Source organism: Perca flavescens, chromosome 15, assembly GCF_004354835.1.
Source record: "Perca flavescens isolate YP-PL-M2 chromosome 15, PFLA_1.0, whole genome shotgun sequence".
NCBI classification, from domain to species: Eukaryota; Metazoa; Chordata; class Actinopteri; order Perciformes; family Percidae; genus Perca; species Perca flavescens.
This window is the reverse complement of record NC_041345.1, coordinates 30,273,730-30,292,418: the sequence shown is the minus strand read 5'-3', so window position 1 is coordinate 30,292,418 and position 18,689 is coordinate 30,273,730. Positions and strand designations below refer to the sequence as shown.

General features: G+C 39.1%; 1 protein-coding gene across 2 annotated transcripts; it reads left to right on the top strand.

Annotated features, from left to right (window-relative positions):
- Nucleotides 1–4,389: 4,389 nt before the first annotated feature.
- Nucleotides 4,390–17,427, top strand: LOC114569810 (apoptosis regulator BAX). Of its 2 annotated transcripts, none has more exons than XM_028599884.1 (6): nt 4,390–4,788; nt 5,015–5,045; nt 9,568–9,726; nt 10,887–11,025; nt 15,517–15,621; nt 16,915–17,427. In XM_028599884.1, the coding sequence occupies exons 1-6, from the start codon at nt 4,770–4,772 to the stop codon at nt 17,056–17,058; spliced, it is 597 nt and encodes a 198-aa protein (XP_028455685.1). In that variant the 5' UTR covers nt 4,390–4,769; the 3' UTR covers nt 17,059–17,427. The 2 variants fall into 2 exon arrangements, with proteins under 2 accessions (XP_028455685.1, XP_028455683.1); XM_028599882.1 differs by having other exon boundaries at nt 4,392–4,797.
- The last annotated feature ends 1,262 nt before the right edge of the window (nt 17,428–18,689 follow it).

The window sequence follows — 18,689 nt, the reverse complement described above, 5'->3', positions numbered from 1 at the left end:
TTGTTCTGCACTCCTGATTGGAAGAGTCTTGCGTTTGGGTCCACCTGCTGAAATTTTGACACTGGCTCCGTTATTGGCTGCAAGCAGGAGACATTTGAAGTGGTGGAGAGGAGGGCACTGAACAAACTGTTATCCATCACAGATAATCCTGACCCCCCTCTCCACCCCACACTGCTTTGGTGTTGCATGGACTGCCACAGAAAATCATTCCTACCACAGGAAATAACACTTTTTAACACTTCATCACTGAATGTTAGATAAGATGTAATACTGCACTATAGTGTAACTTGCACAAACACTCGTTTTACTTTCATCTTGTACATTTTTATTCCCCACTTGTATATACGTTTGTACATTATTTCCTTTGTATCTTTTATTTTTGAATAGTTCTTTTATTCTATCCTATTTTTTTTATTTCTTATATATTCTGTATGTGTGCTGTGTGTCTTATATTTTGCTGCTGTAGCACTGACATTTCCCAGTTTGGGATCAATGAATTCTATCTAACCTAATCTAAACCTTTCTTTCCTGTTTAAGAGTGAAGTCAGTGAATATTTGGACTCCATAAGATACTCAAAGAACTGTAAAGCTCTGAAGACTTTTTATTTATTTTCATTTATATTCAACTCTTATGACCTCACATGACTGAATGATATTGGAACTCCTAAGTGTATTTGATGCTATGGATTGGACTGCTGCTTGATTTGCCTTGCTGGACTTTGTAGACTCCCTGGAGTGTTTTGTTGTATGAATCTGCAAATGTTCTTAATACATTAAAAAAACCTATAAACAATAGCGATATAGCCTACATTACAAAAAACAGATATCTTTTTTTCAAGGAATGGTTAAATAACATTGTTTCTGTGAATCAATTATTCAATAGTAAAGGTGTTTTATTTAATTATCAGGAATTTCTTAAACAATATCAGATAACTGACTCCTAAACAGTTTGCCATAGTCTTTGAAGCTATCCCATCTGGTGTATTGATGCAATTCACTCACCTATTGGAACAGTGGGATTTAAGCCAAGTTAGAACAACCATAAGATCCGTGCTCTATTGCAATGTAATATATTTTTCCTATTTCACTTGGAATAGTTTATTGGAACAAATGTGTAGGTAATTCATGCTGCAAAAAGGTTTGGACTCTATTTTTGGTCAATAAGGTTAACGATTTTTTTATTTAAAATTATTCATTGGATCAATTTTTTGTCAAATTCAAAAATGATATAGATCTAAGATGTGCCTTCTGTGATTCACATACTGAAACTAATAAAGCTCAGCGCAAATTCTTTCAGGAAGACGTCAAATAACCCAATACTACTCTTTTGTCTGTTTTTAGAGGCATCACTTTAGTTAAACCAATCAGACTGGGTCATGAAATTCAAGGACAAATCACAGCATTTCAACTCTGCTTTAAATCGGTTCTCTCCCTGTGCTGTTAGCTGTCGTTTCAGGCAAAGCGGTCAACCCTCCACCTCCCCCGCCGCCTCCGGTCATCGTTTTTCCTCTGGCTGACCACTCTGTTGCCTCTTTCGGTCTGGTCTCCGGTCTCCTTCTCCGCCGCCACCAGTGTCTAGACTCCATCAGGGGTTATGTCCTGTTTCTCTGCCCCGTCAACAAATTTTATTACAACAATGGAGTCTAATCTCCAAAGACTCTGTACTTTTTATTATGCATTTGTACAATGCATGGACTTCTGTGCTAGTCATGGATTGTCTATAACAAACACCATGTTCGAACATAGGGATGCTCATAAGTGTACCAGAGCACCCTAGGCCAAAGGTCAATGATCGATTTTATAATTGTTTCATCTGATCTGAGGCCGTATGTTTTGGACACTCGGGTGAAGAGAGGGGCGCAGCTCTCAACTGATCACCATCTGGTGGTAAGTTGGGTCAGGGGGTGGGGGAAGACTCTGGACAGACCTGGAAAGCCCAAACGGGTAGTGCGGGTAAATTGGGAACGTCTGGAGGAGGCCCCTGTCCGACAGACTTTCAACTCACACCTCCGGCGGAGCTTTTCGTGCATCCCTGTGGAGGCTGGGGGCATTGAACCCAAGTGGACAATGTTCAAAGTTTCCATTGCTGAAGCTGCGGCGAGGAGCTGTGGTCTTAGGGTCTTGGGTGCCTCAAGGGGCGGTAACCCACGAACACCGTGGTGGACACCGGTGGTCAGGGAAGCCGTCCGACTGAAGAAGGAGTCTTTCCGGGATATGTTATCCCAGAGGACTCCGGAGGCAGTTGCAGGGTACCGAAGGGCCCGAAGGGCTGCAGCCTCTGCCGTGAAAGAGGCAAAGCAGCGGGTGTGGTAGAAGTTTGGATAAGACATGGAGAAGGACTTTCGGTCGGCACCAAGGTGTTTCTGGAAAACTGTTCGCCACCTCAGGAGGGGGAAGCGGGGAACCATCCAAGCTGTGTACAGTAAGGATGGGACACTGTTGACCTCAACTGAGGAGGTAATAGGGCGGTGGAAGGAGCACTTTGAGGAACTCCTGAATCCGAATAATACGCCCTCTATGTTAGAGGCAGAGCTGGAGGATGATGGGGGATCATTGTCAATTTCCCAGGCGGAAGTCACTGATGTAGTCAAACAACTCCACAGTGGCAAAGCCCCTGGGATTGATGAGATCCGTCCGGAAATGTTCAAGGCTCTGGGTGTGGAGGGGCTGTCCTGGTTGACACGCCTCTTCAACATTGCGTGGAAGTCTGGGACAGTGCCAAAGGAGTGGCAGACCGGGGTGGTGGTTCCCCTTTTTAAAAAGGGGTACCAGAGGGTGTGTGCCAATTACAGGGGTATCACACTTCTCAGCCTCCCTGGTAAAGTCTACTCCAAGGTGCTGGAAAGGAGGGTTCGGTCGATAGTCGAACCTCGGGTTGAGGAGGAACAATGCGGATTCCGTCCTGGTCGTGGAACAACGGACCAGATCTTTACTCTCGCAAGGATCCTGGAGGGAGCCTGGGAGTATGCCCAACCGGTCTACATGTGTTTTGTGGATCTGGAAAAGGCGTATGACCGGGTCCCCCGGGAGATACTGTGGGAGGTGCTGCGGGAGTATGGGGTGAGGGGATCTCTTCTCAGGGCCATCCAATCTCTGTACGACCAAAGTGAGAGCTGTGTCCGGGTTCTCGGCAGTAAGTTGGACTCGTTTCAGGTGAGGGTTGGCCTCTGCCAGGGCTGCGCTTTGTCAGGATATCGAGGCGTAGTTGGGGTGGGGAGGGGTTGCGGTTCGGTGGGCTGGGGATCTCATCGCTGCTCTTTGCAGATGATGTGGTCCTGATGGCATCATCGACCTGCGACCTTCAGCACTCACTGGATCGGTTCGCAGCCGAGAGTGAAGCGGTTGGGATGAGGATCAGCACCTCTAAATCTGAGGCCATGGTTCTCAGCAGGAAACCGATGGAGTGCCTACTCCAGGTAGGGAATGAGTCCTTACCCAAAGTGAAGGAGTTCAAATACCTTGGGGTTTTGTTCGCGAGTAAGGGGACAATGGAGCGGGAGATTGGTCGGAGAATCGGCGCCCAGGATGCCCCCTGGGCGCCTCCCTAGGGAGGTGTTCCAGGCACGTCCAGCTGGGAGGAGGCCTTGGGGAAGACCCAGGACTAGGTGGAGGGATTATATCTCCAACCTGGCCTGGGAACGCCTCGGGATCCCCCAGTCGGAGCTGGTTAATGTTGCTCTGGAAAGAGAAGTTTGGGGTCCCGTGCTGGAGCTGCTCCCATACCCACAAACTATATGGCAAGATATAGATTTATCATGGGTAATATTACCTGCCTATAACTTTAAACTTTTACTGGAAAATGTAATATTTGGTTTTGTCAGATATGATACTGCTATATGAGAACGAACATTTTATCATCACTCTCATAATATTCTTTGCAAAGTTTTTTCCATAAATGTAAATTTGCCAAAGTAAAACATCATTTTAATGTGTTCAAGAAAGAAATGGTGCTATATCAAAACAATTATACTACACAAACAAAAAAGCAATTAAAACTGTAAGATTGTGCTCCCTATTTAATGTTTCCAATTCATTTATTTTCTATTCTTTGTTGACCCCTGCATGTTAATTTAAGTTCTTTGGTTCCAACTTGGTTTTCTATTCGTTTGGCTTTACTGTATGTATAGCTCTGTATATTTTTCTATATCTAGGCCTACTTAAAAAAAGATAATGCGGGGAACTTCTTTACATTATGTATGAATTAATTTTATAATAAAAAACGGGGTGAACACAAAAATAGTCTACATAGGCCTACAAAACAAAACATAAAAAAACAACCAAAAATAACAAATATTAATAAATATTTTATTACTTGAAAAAAACACCGAGAGACCACTGTGCATGCAACTTATCGATTTGGCAAAGCAGTGCTGACCACAAAGCGCATAGCCTTTTCCAGTAAGTTTAGCCAGGAAGCGGGGACGATGTAGGCCTACATAAATGTAACATGAACTATGTACATGACTCAAGTTGCTACACGGATGTATTTAAGTCAAGGACAGTTGATTTGCGCCGCCCAGTGTTTTCCTTTAAAGCAGGAATCAGAACAGAATACTTTCTAATACTTTCGATGTGTGTTATTTATTGTCTCTTCATGGATATCGTTCATACAAAATATAGTTAGCGTTTCATTAGGGATGTTTTTTTATTTTTTAAATAGCGCCTCGGGATTTTAAATGAGGTTTTATCTGACTGTGTGAGAGAGGCAGAGTTTGTGAGGGGAAAAAAAGTTTCTCTAGAAGTTTTATTTTTTAAATTTTCCTCAAACCATGGCGTGTGAAGGAAACGGTATGTCAGGTAAGCTTTCTGTGGCACTCAACGTAGTAGTTCAAGTCAAATTAAAGTTGCGGAAGTTAACATTCGTATTTTTTATTCCTGTATTTTTAAACGTACCTACATGTAGGCTAACAACCACAGTGGCAACATTGTAACAATTTCGATAGCCAGAAGTTAACGCTGCCTTGTGTCATTTTGAACGTGTAGTGCACACTAATGTTGTTTTATTCCTCCTCAGATGCGAGGATAGGGGAGGCCCTGATCAAAGAGTAAGTTTCCTTTTTCTGATCTCAAGTTATAGAGCCCAAGATGGATTGTGTTCAATCAACAGTCATTTAGTTAGTTTAAAATAACATGAGACCATGAAAACAAAAAACAAAAAAATCAATGAATTTGAAATGAAAAGATTCCATTTCGTTTGTGATGTAATCTGGATAGGTCCACACATCGTATCATATTTCAAAACTAGAGCTGAAATGATGACTGATAAGATGAGCTACAAAATATGAGTCAACAACAATTTAGATAATTGATTCATTGTTTAAATCATTTTTTAAGCAAAAATACCAAAAATATTGCTGTTCTCAAATGTGAAGATTTGCAATGTTCTGACATTTTGCAAACCAAATGATTAACTGTGAAAATGTATGTTATTTACCCTGAACTGAAACGGGTAATTTCCTCAGCCAAGTGTATCCAAAGCACAGCTGAACACTCTGTTAAACATAAATAGTCCGTTGTTTGTTTTACTTCCACTTCACTCACTAATCATTGTTTTGGAAACGTTCGTTTGTTAATGAAAATAACATTTTCTAATCTAAAGCAAGTTTCAGTTTCATTTCACAGTAACAGCTGTTGCGCTCTTACAATAAATCACACCTCTCATAAACTGTGTTGCATCATGACTCATATAAGGAAGACCATAAATGAAGAAACGTCATCAGCCTCTGGAAAGTTAAAGTGCAATTTCTTTGTATGTGAAAACCTACTTTTAAGATTATCAACAATCCATAATCTACGCTCATTTATCTTGTGCTAAATCGCAGAGATTAAGAAAATCCCCAAATTGATCTTTTAATATCTTCGCAAGAAGTCTGGATGAATGAATATTAATTTGGGGCGTTTCACTGACTATTTAAGGGCAGCTATGGGCGTGACATGAAGCCGCCAAAGCTGCTCCACTTTTAGAGCCGATTGTGATTTATAAAGGGAATCCGGCATAGGACGTGCGTAGGCACAGTTTTATTTATCAGAATATTTCTGTGCCTACTCACATCCTATGTTTCATCTGTACGCCGCTTCTGACGTAAAGCCTCTTATCCTACCCTGTACACGCCCATTTTTAACCATAAATAGTCAATGCAACTTTCAGGAATTGCTGCAAATTGAATTATAAATTCGGCCTGTTCTCGCACAGTGTAGGGAAACCTGATCTATAGACTACCTATATTAGTAATACCTTCCAAAACGGCAGGCATTACGGCTCTCGGGGACAGCTTCGATATACCAAACCTAAATGACAAGATTTAGAACTATATATTATATCCAAACAAAACTTAGTGATAAAGTTTAACATTATATATAATATTTATATAAAACACTTAGCTGTCTTCCATTTCACTCTGGAAACAGCCGGTTGACCCCAGAGTGGCGAGGACCTGTATTTCCCCTCCTACTGGACTCAGTTCAGTACAGAGATCCAAGAGCGCAGCTATAGGGAATTTAAATCGGCATATTAGCCAGTCATCGTCATGGTCCCTGAAGTCTCTTTTTCTCCTGATTCTTCCATTGGCGTAGTCCTCCTGCAGGGCCAGCAGTGCCATCATGTAGCATTACGCACGGCTTTACCGCAGTATTTATGTTTACAACATATTGTGATTGTTAACACCTTGTCAAAATCACAGCATCAACACCCCGAGATACAATTTGAAGACGAAAGTCTAACAGGCAAACACGCTTTTCTTCATGCAGGTTTTGTCACGCACAGTATTAAAGTTCGGCTGATAACGAGGACATTAAGCGTAATGATTGCGCAAGAGCTTAACGACTGTATTTCCAGACTTTGACATTTGATGAAACATGCACAGTTTTAAAGACTGCTTTTTCGTTATTTACACAGTGTTCTGCAGTTATCTAATGGTAGGGTATTTGATGATATCCTGTATTCCATGCAGTCGGGCCATCTCCTCCTCCTGTGCTCCGTAGCAGACAATGTGATGGTGAGGCTGCGCCGATTAAACATTAATAACGAATTTTTATTAAAGATTTGAGTTGGATTTTACAAGGTGTTTATGGAACAAGTATCAATCAGTACAATCACAAATAGCACTGCTGGATTTAATCTTTATGGTAATGTTGATGATAGGGAGTGAAAAAATGTGCGTGAGGCATCAATACTTGAACAAATTACGAGTAATCGTTATTCCCACGCAGTCTGATTTCAGTTCACCACCTCAACATCTGCGTCGCCAATTCCCATTGTCTCCAAAATGTGCGTACATGGGTCAGAGTTTGCGTGGAAGGCTGCACATTCTCCCGTCAAGTTGGTTTTTTATAAATCACAACCTTTGCGTGGGAAGTGGCATACGCACATTTTCAGCCCCGTTTTGTGCGTACGCCACGTTTATAAATGAGACCCCTAGGCTTTTTTGCACGATGGAGTTCATTTCACCACTAGGGAAAGTATTTATTTTTTTAAACAGTTTTGCAGGTTTTTTTTTTTTTTTTACCACATATGGCCATAACACTGTTTGGTCTTACTAGCTCTGCTTTCCTTACCACTCAAAGCCTTATGACACTCTTTGTTAACAGTTTAAAAGAGAGTTCATAGTTCTCAAATATTATAGGTAATATTATTGTGCTGTTCCAAGAGCATCACATACCTAGAGAGTGGTTGTTACTGGGACCAATTTAAATTTAGGCAAGTCAGGTTGCCTTTTTTGTCCCTTTCACAGTGTCTCAAGTAAACCAAGAAACTGTTAACATCAGTAGACCTAACAGTTTCTTCCCCTAGCCTGCTACATATAAAATGTCTCACAGTATAGTAAATTAGAAAAAAAACATTGTCTTGTAGTAAATAGAAAATGCACTAGGTGCTGTTTAATAAGTGTAGGTTTATTGTAAATTCATTCATAACATGCATCTTGGTCAGCAGGATGCATTGGTTGAAAAAAGGCAGCATAAAACTCCTCCGTCACGGAGAGCACCCGTCGGTCCAGACATGTTACTAGACATAACAGTGATAAACCGGACTACGACGGAATATTAACTGTTTATTAGCGCAACAGCATGTCTTTACAGCAGCGTGGCTATCGCCAACAACGGAAGCTAAAGTTACCCACAATCCATCAAGTGTATCTCAACTACGGCTCTAATAGTAGCCCAAAATACACAACACAGGCTATTGTTATCTGAAGTCGCTGGCGGGTTGATAAGATTAGCTAATAACAAACAACATAACAAATGTTAACCTGAACTATGGATAGTTTTATTAACAAAATGTATATCAATACAGTGCCAGAAACACAAAAAAGGCTTAACAAATGCTGTTAACTTAAAGTTGTTTATTTATATATCAGGCTTTGATATAAAGCTACCATTACATTAGCATCGATTACCAACACCACCACATATGGTTAAAACAGTTCAACGTTACCAGCCCCGGTGGGATCATTTGCATACATAACTAGACTGTTAATATACTGTAATTTTAATAATCTATTTTTACAGTCTGTTTGCATAGCAAAAGGTATTAGTTAGCCTGCTAGCTTGGTTAGCAAGGTGGAACAGTAATTCACCTTAACTGTGATATTAATTGGGATGCTAATTTTGGCTAACAAAAAACAGGCTTAAAACAAAAATTTACATTAAGTTAGTTACTGGAAAAACTAAACAACCGACTTCTTTGAGTGTCTTGTAACATGAGTACAACGGAATGCTGAACATGCAACATTTTCAAGGACTTAGCTGAGAGAATAGGAATTATATCAGCCCTGAGTGAGACAGAAAAGAATTAAGCTGTATTCACGCTCCTCTAAGAGCTAACGTACAGCAAGTGAGGCTGCAACATAGATGTATTATAAGACAGGGCTACAGGGTGATGTGATTGAGGGAGAGAGCTTGGTGGCTGCCTTCTTTTGATTTACCAGCTGACATAATTGAACATTACGTGCTGTGTGGCCTGAAGATCCATGATTACCGCCACCACCAGGTATAGTGAGCTTTGATCAGAATGTCTAGTATTTACAATATTCCCAAATAATAATAAAATAAAAAATAATTTAAAAAAAGAACCTATTAAACGAATTATGAATCCTTCTTTCTTCTTAATCTCTATCTGCTGGATTGTAGCAATATAGTGCAAACCAAGAGAGCTCGATCGACTAGTTGAGCCGCTGGGTCTGTAACACGTTCATTCACTAATCAGAAGCTTTAACCTGCCCCCTAACTTTTGAGGACTAAAGTTGACGGATATATTTAGTCCCTTCAGCAAGTTACACTATGGATAAATAAAAGTATAAATAAAACTATGAAAGTAAAAATAAAAGTATAACTAAAAGTAGAAATGAAAGTAGAAATAAATATATACACATTTTGACATTTAATTATATAATTACATATTTGTTGTATTGATGTATTTATTACCTGCTTTATGTAGTTCTACTGGAACATAGGGTCAGTTTCAGCAAATATGACAGAAAGTTAGTTTTATAAGTCTTATCTACTGCATATTTAATTCCCTCTATAAGTTTGGGACAGTCTGTTTTTTTTTTATATCCTGTTCTCTTCCAGGGTGATAGAGGAGGAGCTGAAGGAAGTACCCTCCGAGGACTTCCCACCCCTTACTCCACAGGCAGACTTAAAGGACCAGGAGCAGAAGTTGGTGATCCAGCTGGCCAAAATGATCTGCATCATTGGGGACAAGGTCCAAGGCGACCAGGAGCTCAAAGAGTGAGTCTGACCCGCAGTATCTCAGCGCTCATGGTAGAATACTGAAAACGTCTATAGCATTGATTCCAAACCAGGGTTACATGTACCCCAGTGGGTACTTCTGCTCTTGCCAGGGGGTAAATGGAAAGATTGCAGAGTAGATCTACTTATTTGAAAAAATATTAATTATGATTTGATTAAAAGAATATATCCACATACAAACATTAAGTCAACTTCAACACCGGAACACTGCATGTTGTAGCTACAGTATGGAAGAGTGTGTGAAAACTAGTTAGCAAGTGAGCACAGAAGTTACATATTAAATAATTAATAAATGGTAGAGATAACTATTAAAAGTAACCTTAACTGCGTTAACAGTTCAAATGATCAGCTAAAAGTAACGGAGAAACGGTTAAAATGGCTAAAAATTGAAATAACTAACGGTTGAAATAGTTGTAATGGATAAAGGGTTGAAACATTTAGCTTCACTCTAAATAGTAATAGCCGAAAAGGCTAGTAGTGTGATTGCAGACCCAACCAACCTAAATATTGATAGTTCAATTTTATGAAGTAATTACCAATATCCACTTTTACATAATTAATAGTTTTATACATTTAGAACATACTTTGGGAATAGATGAAGCGGTACACACGTTCATCTGACAGAGCTGTGGGGGGGACCTCAGACCAAAAAGGTTGGAAAACCACTGGTCTATTAGCCTAGTTGACACCAGACCCTTCTCAGTTGTAACTGAGAATGGGTCTGGGAAAGGTTCATTGATAGCTCATTTCCAAAGGGGCGTCACCAACGGATGCAGCTCAAATGCCTCTGGGCGCAATTGGATAATCCTTCAACCAATCAGACCAACGATCCGGGTGACGCTGCGCTTCGGTAGCAGTCATGTTGAATGTAAACAAAAAGCTGCTCGCTGTCTGTGCGCTATCGTCGTGGCGTAAAGCTCGCCTCAACGGTTGTGATTGGTACCTAGATTTTGGGGACATTGGAAATGGGTTTGAATGGGCTCTTCGCCAGGCTGACTTGCAGAGCAAATCTCAAATTTGCTGGAAGTTCGTCAGGGTTTATCCAGGCTACTGGTCTATAGCACCGGGTTATATGCTCTTTAGTTTCTCAAGTTTTGTAACACTCAAACTGCCCTTATCCTCTCTTGTCTCTGTTGCAGTGTGATAGATGGGATAGCTTGTTCTTCCCGCTCTAATGTTGACAGCTTTAAGGAAGTGGCAGACCAAGTGTTTCAATACGGGATCAGCTGGGAGAGGATCGCTGTGCTCTTCTACGTAGCCGGAAAGCTGGCTGTCAAGGTGGGTTAGCTTATTTTTGCCTTCTTTGCACAATAACAGGTCGGCGAATTGGTATATTTTTCTTTTTAAGGTCATACTGTGTAAACTGCCTACTTACTTATGTTCTCTCCTGACTCCTAAAGTCACCACCAGGAAATGTAATATTCGATCATATTGGCAAATCATATATGACATTCCCCGAGCACGAACTGTCTTTGGTGAAAGTGCCTTTTAAAGTTTTTGCACTCTCATCCTGGTATAAATTGCAGAATCATCTTAAATTAGACTACCTACCAACAGTGACACAGTTTAAAATTAGCATAAAGGACTATTTGAGTACTAAATGCTAGGAATGCACCGAATATTCGGCCACCAAAAATGTTCGGCCAAAAATGGCCCAAAAGGGCATTTTCGGTTTTCAGCCGAAATACTTTTATCACCGAAACAATACGGCCGAAATGTTGTGATGACGCAAACAGAAACCGCGACCTGCACGTGTGTCAGTACCCGATCAGTTCCACCTGCAAAGTGTCTCTTAAGCAAAGATGTTGAGATGGACCACGGAGTGAAAACAATGAAAAGTACGCTCTTAGAGTCTGTTAGCTCAGGTTTCAGTGAGATCTATTCGGATCCTCTGCACTTCATCACGACTGTACTTGATCCGTGTTATTTAAACCATTATTTGGATGCGGAAATAAAGCAGGGCGCACAAGAAATGATCCAGGCCGCGATGGATGCCGAGAAGCGCAGGAGGAGATCGCAGCGCAGAAAAAAACGACTGGTCTCTCTGCACCAGATGAGGGGCATGCACCCTCGTTGTTTGATATGTTCAGTGAAATCCTGTAAGAAAGTGTCTCAAATAATAATAATAATAATAATAACAATAACAATAGGTAAGCTATTCTGTTCTTAGGCTACTATATACTGTATGTGACTATCAGATTGTAGCCATATTTCTGCTAGATACTTTTTTAATTAAACTTTAATATTAATTTATACAATTGCAATGCCTCGATTTTAGTAAAGTTAGTACACAGTCAGAGCCATAAATGCATTACTAATAATTAGCATAATTTCTTTCGGTGTTTCGGTTTTCGGACTTGGTTTCCCCTTTTTTGGTTTTTGGTTTCAGCCAAGAATTTTCATTTTGGTGCATCCCTACTAAATGCACATGTGCTGTTACTGAGTGCTGCTGGTGATTATGTTGAGATGTTAAATTGCCAACTGTCTTTTTCTGTTTTCGGTTGTCTATTTTTCACTGTATATTTTAATATGGACTATTATACTAATGTCTTGGCCAGGACTCCCTTGAAAAAGAGATTCTGACTCTCAATGGGATTATTTCCTGGTAAAATGAAGATTAATAAATAAAAATAATATAAATAAATAATAGATTATCAAGTGAAAATCTAAAGTGCTCCTCATTTTGAATCATCATCACATCTTCTGACTCAATTACTGGCCACAAGAGGGCTTTGTCCTAAGCAGATACAATATATTGTATCTGTTTTAAAAATGTTCTAACAAGTTTGTTGTTTTCTCCACAGCCATTTATTAACTACTTCTGACTAGCGTTCTTGGTTGACCCCTGGTGTACTTCTCCAGGAAATACTGGGGAAATAAAATAAATCTTTTGCATCATTCAACTTTCTGCAATGCTGCATTCAAAGGCTCCCATAAAGGCATGATATTGCAGAGGGACTCCACTAAATACTTAAATCTCCCTCTTTGGCAGAGATAATGGAGTTTTTTGTTGTTGCACCAGCATTGCTGTTATTTCATTTTATATCATGAATGCTCTGGTCCAATTTCATAGAAGTAAAATAAATTTGGAAGTTGGATGAAGTTTCTGACTAATGCCCCATTGACCGGTATCTACCGGACCAAACCGCAACGCTGACTTTGTTGCCACTTAAAAGCCTGGGCTGCTCTCTGGTGCTCCGAAACAGTAACTGCACACGGTTAAAATGCTGACAGCTAAATGGTGTAAACTGTGGCTGTATTTCACTGAAAAGGATTCCAACACTGATACGTACAACAGTCTAAACAACAGCTAAAGACGGAGGGCCAGATGTACGTACATTTGCGAATATTGGCGCCATGTCCAACCCGCAGAAAATGCACGCTGTGATACTTCAGCTTACTTCGTATTTACCCAACCTGCAGTTCATCGGTTAATGAGCACCTTCCTCTGCCCACTATACCGTAAATTGCGCTCTAGCAAAGCGTTAAGTACTTGTATTATGATATGATATGAGTGCAGACTTCAATATTCCCACTGCTGGTGCTATGACTGTTTGAAATGATCCTGATGCCAATATTTGTAATGTAGCGAGGAGTTTAATAACTGCTGGAATATAATGTGAACGCTGAGTCAGAGATTCAATGTCATCTTTGATTTCTTCCTGTAACTGTAATGCATCGCTGCTTAATCTGTAACGCTTAATGATTTCGTGTTCACTCAACTGAAAAAGTGGGGGGTCTCCTACCACTATTTAACATGCAAAGGATCCTCTCATTTCTTCCATTTTATTTTCTTTGTCATTTCTTCTTTTTTGTGTAGCTTATAAAATTGTTTTTATAAATTTAAAGTCAATGAATTTACTATTCAATTATAAATTATTTTCATCAAGATAACATTGCCACCTTTTGCTCCACTGCTGCCTTTTTGGGGACATTCTAGCTTCAACACCATCCATCAAACTTTACAAACCAACAATAACCTGTCACACATATTATACATAATAGTTATATGCTATTGTTGTAAAAGTTGATTACTGTCTACTAGGTGCAATGCTTGCTGGTTGTGAGGATGTCACAGCAGATTGTTGTAGGGGGATGGTTGCGTCATGCCGAAGATTTTTCTGTTGCATTGCAAGGGAGGCACAATTGAGTGTAGCATTTTTTCTTCTTTTTTGCACATATTGTACACTGGTTCCTGGTTATTTAGCTGTTGTATTTTTTTCTGTACATGCTTTCTTTATAGATTTGCAATTGGCTAGTGTGTACATACTATGAGAAATAAGTATTTTGTCAAAAGTATAGTGTAGATAGATGGTTAGACTTTAATAAAGGGTAACTACTGCTTTTTTTACATGGACCCTATTTTCCTATGTTTTTGTGTGTAAGTGGCTGATGGGAACAACAATCTTTGAAATTGGTCCAGTATAAGTGTGAATGCTGCCACAACCGGCAGCCACAGATCGGGCTGCAATGTAACCCTATGGGGCAAATGTTTCTTTCGATCTGACGGACCTTTTATCAGAGCATACATCTCAACATTGGATAGGCAGGCAGACATAACTAATCAATCATATTCCAATCACTGGCAGTAACAACACACACAACACATCCACGTCCTGGGAATTATGGTTTTTAAGTACTGAATGTACTGTGAGGAATTCCAATAGAAGCCTTACTTGCCCCTTATGATTGCTAGTCAGTTGGAAAATGCTAAATATATCATATGTAAGCTGTTTGAGGAATTTAAGAAGGGATGTGTTTCTATTTGTGTTAAAAACATAACTATAAAAACAAAAACATAAATTAGAATATTCTGGCTCAAAAGCACAACCCATCGATGTTCCTTTACATTGTAGGAAGAAATCTCCAATGAAGAAGAAAAATAAAATAAAAAATAAAGCAGCTTACTGTAATTTGAGTTGTGAATGCCAAATCTATCTATGATGAAGAAACAACCTGTCATTTATCACAAAGTGTGTGAATATCTGAATTTTTCCTCTTCACAGTACAAAAAGACTACATTTATCCAGTGAAGACATCAGTTGTTTTAATACAAGCTCTGTCATAATGCTTTTCTTTACTAAAGTGGAGATTTATTATAAATATTATAATTTTTAAGGTGCTGCATATGTGGTTAAGAATATTTTTGTCATCAAAAGATAGTACTTGTGGATCTCTGCATCCCACAGACTAGGTGTGTGTGTATGTATGTATGTATGTACTGTATATATATATATATATGTGTGTGTGTATGTATGCATGTATGCATACATACATACATACACACATATATATATATATATACATACACACATATATATATATATATATATATATATATATATATATATATATATATATATATATATATATATATATATATATATATATATATATATATATATATATATATATATATATATATATATATATATATATATATATATATCACACACACACACCTCCAGACAAACACGCTGACAATTACCAACAGTGGCAGGCATGCAGTGTAGGTATGCAATGCAACACATTCCTTGGTCCTACACATAGGAATGCTAACCCAACTTGAGGCACAATTCACTGTGTATTGATAACTTTGGAATGACATGTTCAACAATCTCGCATGGGTGTACTATTCAGGTGTCCACATATTTTTGGATATTTGTTGCAGTTTTTTTCCACTAATCCAGCAAGGTCATTAAAACGAACTACAGAGTTTGTCACCAGCTTCACTTTGTGTATGAACCTTGTGTTTCTGTTGTTCATCAGATGGTGAAGGCGCATCTCCCTCAATCAGTGAGGGAGATCCTGAGATGGACCGTGGATTTTTTCAGAAACAATCTACTGGGCTGGATCCGGGAACATGGAGGATGGGTATGTGGGCCTTCGTTTCTTCCATCTTCTTCATTTCAGAGCACTTTCCTCAACCATGTTAGCTCTGTGGTCACAGGAACATGAGACCGTTGTTCATGTTGTCTCACTGTATGAGATTATTCAGCAGTCTAGATAAAGTTATAGCTACTTCGTTTTTGGCTGGACTGCAACAAGGTGGGCCAGCCTTATAGGCTGTCCCTCACTTACAGACCTCTTTTAAAACGAATAGGCGCGAACAGTCCTAAACTACTATTTTTATTTTTTATAGGCTTGGGGATCTGGCTTATCAGACCAAATCAGTAGTGAAAAGTCTTTAATTTATTCTTTGAAAAAACATAAATTAAAAAAAAAAGCAAAGTCACCAAGACAGCATTCTTCCACCTAAGAAATGTGGCCATAGTAAGAAAACCAGGATGTGGAAAAAAATGTTTTCAAGAGAGCACATTACTCATGTTTTAGCTACCCTACACTGGCTTTGTGAATTGATTTTAAGGTCATTTTACTCACAAAGCCCTTAATGAGATCCTTCCTACATTTTATACCTTTTTAACTCCTTATCAACAAACAAGAGCCCTCAAATCTTCTCATTCCGGTATTTTACTGTTCCCACAAAGCAAGCAAATCTGCTTTAAGCTACTATGCTCCAAGATTTTGGAACACCCTGCCCAGCTTTATTAGAAATGCCAGCTCTGTTGACTCTTTTACAATTCAACTGAAGACTTACTTATTCAGGCTGGTATTTAGTTAATGTGGCTCGCTTTTTTCGTCTGACACTTTTACTACTCATAGCTTTGTCCCTTTTTATTTTTCATAGTTTTCATTCTATTCTTCTGGACGTATTTATCTTATGTTTTTAATGCCATACTGTAAAGCACTTTGAGCTGGATTTAATTGTATGAAAGCTACTATAAAAATAAAATTATTATTATTATTACATCCTTTAGGATGCTTTTACAGTGAGGCCCAACAGTTGCATAAGTTTAGCACAATGACCATTGACCATACACAGTTCCCGGCGGACATTGCCAGACCTAATTGCAAATTAATCTGAAACATCCCCATATTTTCTATTTCTAAGGCGTGCTATCACTGGGCATAGACCAAAATGGCTCTGTATGTGATTGGATAGACCTACAATCAGAGCAACGAAACAATAACCAATTTGATATCTAGGAATAAAATAAAAAAGTTACTTTCATTTAGTTGCATAAATGTTTTTCATTCTTATCTTCAGAAATATTTTCTCCAGGAGTGATTATGATGCACCACATGATAAGAGCTGTCTCTCCACAGATCAACAGTTTCTCTGAGCTGGCAGTGGCGTCCATGCAGAACGTGTCATCAATGAGCTGTCGCAGCTACAGCCTCGTCCTGATCTTTGTTGCCGGCCTGGCTCTAGGAAGTGTCATCACCTTGAAACTAACCAAAAGGCTCTGAGGCGCCAAATATCCATTGTGTTTCCCCTATATTAATTCTGCAGCTGCACACCACCATGAACTGCAGCGAAACACTGCCCTGAGTCAATGATTGGCTGTGGTTAGTTCTCACAGAACAGGACAGTCAAGTTTTTCTAAACTGCTAAAGTCAGTTGAACAGGTGAAGTAAAGATATATTGTTGGTAGTGTTAGCCTACTGGTAGTCTCACATTGCCAAACCTATCTATCGATAAATATTTAAAAAAAGTGTTGAGAACGGAATTTGGTGTTGTGGTATCCCCCCATCTGCCAGGCTAAAGCAGTCAAAATAGGGGAAACACTGGTGGTTATTTTTTAAGATCTTCCTAAAATAAAACGTAAGTATCATAAATGTTTGTTTGCCACAGAGCTTATTTTCTGCAATATTCCAATGGAAAAATCCCATTGCCATTTGTTAAGGGAACCAGTGTGATGCTAACTTCTGGGTTGGCCTGCAAAAATGTCCTCCCTGAGGGTTTATTATTCAGAGTTGTCATGTAATGACAACATGTCATTAAAAAAGGGCCCATATGCTGTCATGTCCTGATCACATGTTGCCATGAGATAGCCAAACACACACACACGCACGTTTCTACCTTCTCTGTTATCTTTGCAATCTTGAAAACTTGAAAGAAACATTGTGTCAAAGATAGCCACATATTTTTCTAGAAGACATACTGTATCATGCTAAAAAGATATTCCCTAACATAACTGTGTCCATGTTCAGACACTAGACATGTAACGATACACTTAACTCACAATTTGGTTCACAATACGTTTTTTTCTCACAATTTTTTAACAGAATGAGCTGCAGACAAATGACTAAATAAAACTGTGCAAAACAACAGATGTCCTCTTATCAAAAGTGCAACTGAGATTTATTTTATCTTAAATAAAAAGATATAAAAAATTATTAGATTTTTTTAAACAAATCCTACATCAAAATAACTAAATAGAAAAAATCTCTTAAAATAAATAAACTACGAAGACGTAGTGATGTCTGAAGTTAAATAAGTAAAATCAAAAGTAGATTATGACCTAGAATGTTTAAAAATTGCATTGCGTTTTGATTTGTAACTGATTCATGATGCATCGTTACATCCCTATCAGACACCGTTCCTACTTCACAGCTATTGGCCGTATTCGGACACATCCAGTCTGACATACTTTACGGTCTTTTCCTGGGCCGTCGAAGTCAAATTAAATTTGAATTAATTTATACACATCAAAGAATCTACGTGGGAATTTTCATATATCTACATAGACATTTACGTGTCTAATTCATATATTAAAGTAACTTTACTGAGAGACAGCAGTAACAATGCTTGGGCGACGCTCATAGTGTGAAATTACATTACATTCAAAGTGGAAATTTAAGGAGCTTTTACTGCATAATTTGGAGTTGTTGAAGCATGCCATTTTATTGTGAAGAACAAGAGCACAGTCCTGGATGTGTTGACAGCATTGATGTTAAGTTGGCCAACTTGTTAACATGGTTAATACCCCTGAAAAACCAGCAGTGCCCATTGTGTTTTCACATTGAGGAGATAGGGTTGTCAGAGTATGGCCAAGGGTAGCGCATGGTTAATTTCGGTATTAGCTTGCTTTTGCCGA